This window comes from Protopterus annectens, chromosome 1.part2, assembly GCF_019279795.1.
Source record: "Protopterus annectens isolate FY-2018-M chromosome 1.part2, PAN1.0, whole genome shotgun sequence".
Classification (NCBI taxonomy): domain Eukaryota; kingdom Metazoa; phylum Chordata; order Ceratodontiformes; family Protopteridae; genus Protopterus; species Protopterus annectens.
In genome coordinates, this window is record NC_056727.1 from 475,251,840 (window position 1) to 475,258,027 (window position 6,188).

Below are 6,188 nucleotides of genomic sequence, written 5' to 3' on the forward strand. Positions count from 1 at the left end.
CTTGTGATGATGGCTACTTTCCTTCCTGCTCTCCTTGTGACGATGGCTGCTTTCCTTCCTGTTCTCCTTGTGATGATGGCTGCTTTCCTTCCTGCTTTCCTTGTGATTATGACTGCTTTCCTTCCTGCTCTCCTTGTGATGATGGCTGCTTTCCTTCCTGCTCTCCTTATGATGATGGCTGCTTTCCTTCCTGCTCGCCTTGTGATGATGGCTGTTTTCCTTCCTGTTCTCCTTGTGATGATGGCTGTTTTCCTTCCTGTTCTCTTTGTGATGATGGCTGCTTTCTTTCCTACTGTCCATGTGATGATGGCTGCTTTCCTTCCTGTTCTCCTTGTGATGATGGCTGCTTTCCTTCCTGTTCTCATTGTGATGATGGCTGTTTTCTTTCCTGCTCTCCTTGTGATGATGGCTGTTTTCCTTCCTGCTCTCCTTATGATGATGGCTGCTTTCCTTCTTGCTGTCATTGTGATGATGGCTGCTTTCCTTCCTGTTCTCCTTGTGATGATGGCTGCTTTCCTTCCTGTTCTCCTTGTGATGATGGCTGCTTTCCTTCTTGCTGTCATTGTGATGATGGCTGCTTTCCTTCATTCTCTCCTTGTGATGATGGCTGCTTTCCTTCCTGTTCTCATTATGATGATGGCTGCTTTCCTTCCTGTTCTCCTTTTGACGATGACTGCTTTCCTTCCTGCTCTCCTTGTGATGATGGCTGCTTTCCTTCCTGTTCTCCTTGTAATGATGGCTGCTTTCTTCTTACTGTCATTGTGAGGATTTCTGCTTTCCTTCCTGCACTCCTTGTGATGATGGCTGCTTTCCTTCCTGTTCTCCTTATGATGATGGCTGCTTTCCTTCCTGTTCTCCTTGTGATGATGGCTGCTTTCCTTCCTGTTCTCCTTGTGATGATGGCTGCTTTCCTTCCTGCTCTCCTTGTGATGATGGCTGCTTTCCTTCCTGCTCTCCTTGTGATGATGGCTGCTTTCCTTCCTGTTCTCCTTGTGATGATGGCTGCTTTCCTTCCTGTTCTCCTTGTGATGATGGCTGCTTTCCTTCCTGCTCTCCTTGTGATGATGGCTGCTTTCCTTCCTGCTCTCCTTGTGATGATGGCTGCTTTCCTTCCTGCTCTCCTTGTGATGATGGCTGCTTTCCTTCCTGCTCTCCTTGTGATGATGGCTGCTTTCCTTCCTGTTCTCCTTGTGATGATGGCTGCTTTCCTTCCTGTTCTCCTTGTGATGATGGCTGCTTTCCTTCCTGCTCTCCTTGTGATGATGGCTGCTTTCCTTCCTGCTCTCCTTGTGATGATGGCTGCTTTCCTTCCTGCTCTCCTTGTAATGATGGCTGCTTTCCTTCCTGCTCTCCATGTGATGATGGCTGCTTTCCTTCCTGTTCTCCTTGTGATGATGGCTGCTTTTCTTCCTGTTCTCCTTGTAATGATGGCTGCTTTCTTTCCTGCTCTCCTTGTGCTGATGGCTGCTTTCCTTCCTGTTCTCCTTGTGATGTTGGCTGCTTTCCTTCTTGCTGTCATTGTGATGATTTCTGCTTTCCTTCCTGCACTCCTTGTGATGATGGCTGCTTTCCTTCCTGTTCTCCTTATGATGATGGCTGCTTTCCTTTCTTTTCTCCATGTGATGATGGCTGCTTTCCTTCTTGTTCTCCTTATGATGATGGCTGCTTTCCTTCCTGCTCTCCTTGTGATGATGGCTGCTTTCCTTCCTGTTCTCCTTGTGATGATGGCTGCTTTCCTTCCTGCTCTCCTTGTGATTATGACTGCTTTCCTTCCTGTTCTCCTTGTGATGATGGCTGCTTTCTTTCCTACTGTCCATGTGATGATGGCTGCTTTCCTTCCTGCTCTCCTTGTGATGATGGCTGCTTTCCTTCCTGCTCTCCTTGTGATGATGGCTGCTTTCCTTCCTGTTCTCCTTGTGATGATGGCTGCTTTCCTTCCTGCTCTCCTTGTGATGATGGCTGCTTTCCTTCCTGCTCTCCTTGTGATGATGGCTGCTTTCCTTCCTGCTCTCCTTGTGATGATGGCTGCTTTCCTTCCTGCTCTCCTTGTGATGATGGCTGCTTTCCTTCCTGCTCTCCTTGTGATGATGGCTGCTTTCCTTCCTGCTCTCCTTGTGATGATGGCTGCTTTCCTTCCTGTTCTCCTTGTGATGATGGCTGCTTTCCTTCCTGCTCTCCTTGTGATGATGGCTGCTTTCCTTCCTGCTCTCCTTGTGATGATGGCTGCTTTCCTTCCTGCTCTCCTTGTGATGATGGCTGCTTTCCTTCCTGTTCTCCTTGTGATGATGGCTGCTTTCCTTCCTGTTCTCCTTGTGATGATGGCTGCTTTCCTTCCTGTTCTCCTTGTGATGATGGCTGCTTTCCTTCCTGTTCTCCTTGTGATGATGGCTGCTTTCCTTCCTGCTCTCCTTGTGATGATGGCTGCTTTCCTTCCTGCTCTCCTTGTGATGATGGCTGCTTTCCTTCCTGTTCTCCTTGTGATGATGGCTGCTTTCCTTCCTGCTCTCCTTGTGATGATGGCTGTTTTCCTTCCTGTTCTCCTTGTGATGATGGCTGCTTTCCTTCCTGCTCTCCTTGTGATGATGGCTGCTTTCCTTCCTGCTCTCCTTGTGATGATGGCTGCTTTCCTTCCTGTTCTCCTTGTGATGATGGCTGCTTTCCTTCCTGTTCTCCATGTGATGAAGGCTGATTTCCTTCCTGCTCTCCTTGTGATGGTGGCTGCTTTCCTTCCTGCTCTCCTTGTGATGATGGCTGCTTTCCTTCCTGCTCTCCTTGTGATGATGGCTGCTTTCCTTCCTGCTCTCCTTGTGATGATGGCTGCTTTCCTTCCTGCTCTCCTTGTGATGATGGCTGCTTTCCTTCCTGTTCTCCTTGTGATGATGGCTGCTTTCCTTCCTGCTCTCCTTGTGATGATGGCTGCTTTCCTTCCTGTTCTCCATGTGATGATGGCTGCTTTCCTTCCTGCTCTCCTTGTGATGATGGCTGCTTTCCTTCCTGCTCTCCTTGTGATGATGGCTGTTTTCCTTCCTGTTCTCCTTGTGATGATGGCTGCTTTACTTCCTGTTCTCCATGTGATGAAGGCTGCTTTACTTCCTGCTTGCCTTGTGATGATGGCTGTTTTCCTTCCTGTTCTCTTTGTGATGATGGCTGCTTTCTTTCCTACTGTCTATGTGATGATGGCTGCTTTCCTTCCTGTTCTCCTTGTGATGATGGCTGCTTTCCTTCTTGCTGTCAGTGTGATGATGGCTGCTTTCCTTCATTCTCTCCTTGTGATGATGGCTGCTTTCCTTCCTGTTCTCATTATGATGATGACTGCTTTCCTTCCTGCTCTCCTTGTGATGATGGCTGCTTTCCTTCCTGCTCTCCTTATGATGATGGCTGCTTTCCTTCCTGCTCTCCTTGTGCTGATGGCTGCTTTCCTTCCTGTTCCCCTTGTGATGATGGCTGCTTTCCTTCCTGTTCTCCTTGTGATGATGGCTGCTTTCCTTCCTGCTCTCCTTGTGATGATGGCTGCTTTCCTTCCTGCTCTCCTTGTGATGATGGCTGCTTTCCTTCCTGCTCTCCTTGTGATGATGGCTGCTTTCCTTCCTGTTCTCCTTGTGATGATGGCTGCTTTCCTTCCTGCTCTCCTTGTGATGATGGCTGCTTTCCTTCCTGTTCTCCTTATGATGATGGCTGCTTTCCTTCCTGTTCTCCTTGTGATGATGGCTGCTTTCCTTCCTGCTCTCCTTGTGATGATGGCTGCTTTCCTTCCTGCTCTCCTTGTGATGATGGCTGCTTTCCTTCCTGCTCTCCTTGTGATGATGGCTGCTTTCCTTCCTGTTCTCCTTGTGCTGATGGCTGCTTTCCTTCCTGCTCTCCTTGTGATGATGGCTGCTTTCCTTCCTGCTCTCCTTGTGATGATGGCTGTATTCCTTTCTGTTCTCCTTGTGATGATGGCTGCTTTCCTTCCTGCTCTCCTTGTGATGATGGCTGCTTTCCTTCCTGTTCTCCTTGTGCTGATGGCTGCTTTCCTTCCTGCTCTCCTTGTGATGATGGCTGCTTTCCTTCCTGCTCTCCTTGTGATGATGGCTGCTTTCCTTCCTGTTCTCTCCTTGTGATGATGGCTGCTTTCCTTCCTGCTCTCTTTGTGATGATGGCTGCTTTCCTTCCTGCTCTCCTTGTGATGATGGCTGCTTTCCTTCCTGCTCTCCTTGTGATGATGGCTGCTTTCCTTCCTGTTCTCCTTGTGATGATGGCTGCTTTCCTTCCTGCTCTCCTTGTGATGATGGCTGCTTTCCTTCCTGCTCTCCTTGTGATGATGGCTGTTTTCCTTCCTGTTCTCCTTGTGATGATGGCTGATTTCCTTCCTGTTCTCCTTGTGATGATGGCTGCTTTCCTTCCTGTTCTCCATGTGATGAAGGCTGCTTTCCTTCCTGCTCTCCTTGTGATGGTGGCTGCTTTCCTTCCTGCTCTCCTTGTGATGATGGCTGCTTTCCTTCCTGCTCTCCTTGTGCTGATGGCTGCTTTCCTTCCTGTTCTCCATGTGATGAAGGCTGATTTCCTTCCTGCTTTCCTTGTGATGATGGCTGCTTTCCTTCCTGCTCTCCTTGTGATGTTGGCTGTTTTCCTTCCTGTTCTCTTTGTGATGATGGCTGCTTTCCTTCCTGCTCTCCTTGTGATGATGGCTGCTTTCCTTCCTGCTCTCCTTGTGATGATGGCTGCTTTCTTCTTACTGTCATTGTGAGGATTTCTGCTTTCCTTCCTGCTCTCCTTGTGATGATGGCTGCTTTCCTTCCTGCTCTCCTTGTGATGATGGCGGCTTTCCTTCCTGTTCTCCATGTGATGAAGGCTGATTTCCTTCCTTCTCTCCTTGTGATGATGGCTGCTTTCCTTCCTGCTCTCCTTGTGATGTTGGCTGTTTTCCTTCCTGTTCTCTTTGTGATGATGGCTGCTTTCCTTCCTGCTCTCCTTGTAATGATGGCTGCTTTCCTTCCTGCTCTCCTTGTGCTGATGGCTGCTTTCTTCTTACTGTCATTGTGAGGATTTCTGCTTTCCTTCCTGTTCTCCTTGTGATGATGGCTGCTTTCCTTCCTGTTCTCCATGTGATGATAGCTGCTTTCGTTCCTGCTCTCCTTGTGCTGATGGCTGTTTTCCTTCCTGCTCTCCTTGTGATGATGGCTGCTTTCCTTCCTGTTCTCCATGTGATGATGGCTGTTTTCCTTCCTGCGCTCCTTGTGATGATGGCTGCTTTCCTTCTTGTTCTCCTTGTGATGATGGCTGCTTTCCTTCCTGCTGTCCTTGTGATGATGGGTGCTTTCCTTTCTGTTCTCCTTGTGATGATGGCTGCTTTCCTTCCTGTTCTTCTTGTGATGATGGCTGCTTTCCTTCCTGCTGTCCTTGTGATGATGGTTGCTTTTCTTCCTGCACTCCTTGTGATGATGGCTGCTTTCCTTCCTGAACTCCTTGTGATGATGGCCGCTTTCCTTCCTGTTCTCATTGTGATGATGGCTGCTTTCCTTCCTGCTCTCCTTGTGATGATGTCTGCTTTCCTTTCTGCTCTCCTTGTGATGATGGCTGCTTTCCTTCATGCTCTCCTTGTGATGATGGCTGTTTTCCTTCCTGTTCTCCTTGTGATGATGGTTGCTTTCCTTCCTGTTCTCCATGTGATGATAGCTGCTTTCCTTCCTGCTCTCCTTGTGATGATGGCTGCTTTCCTTCCTGCTCTCCTTGTGATGATGGCTGTTTTCCTTCCTGTTCTCCATGTGATGATAGCTGCTTTCCTTCCTGCTCTCCTTGTTCTGATGGCTGCTTTCCTTCCTGCTCTCCTTGTGATGATGGCTGCTTTCCTTCTTGTTCTCCTTGTGATGATGGCTGCTTTCCTTCTTGTTCTCCTTATGATGATGGCTGCTTTCCTTCCTGCTCTCCTTGTGATGATAGCTGGTTTCCTTCCTGCTCTCCTTGTGCTGATGGCTGTTTTCCTTCCTGTTCTCCATGTGATGATAGCTGCTTTCCTTCCTGCTCTCCTTGTGATGATGGCTGCTTTCCTTCCTGCTCTCCTTGTGATGATGGCTGCTTTCCTTCCTGCTCTCCTTGTGATGATGGCTGCTTTCCTTCCTGCTCTCCTTGTGCTGATGGCTGCTTTCCTTCCTGCTCTCCTTGTGATGATGGCTGCTTTCCTTCCTGCTCTCCTTGTGATGATGACTGCT

At 48.8% G+C, this 6,188-nt stretch overlaps 1 protein-coding gene across 1 annotated transcript; it reads right to left on the minus strand.

The window, feature by feature from the left end:
- Positions 1–584: 584 nt before the first annotated feature.
- LOC122792369 (histidine-rich glycoprotein-like) lies at positions 585–1,619 on the minus strand. Its single transcript, XM_044060159.1, has one exon. The coding sequence runs from the start codon at positions 1,617–1,619 to the stop codon at positions 585–587; it is 1,035 nt and encodes a 344-aa protein (XP_043916094.1).
- Positions 1,620–6,188: the final 4,569 nt, after the last annotated feature.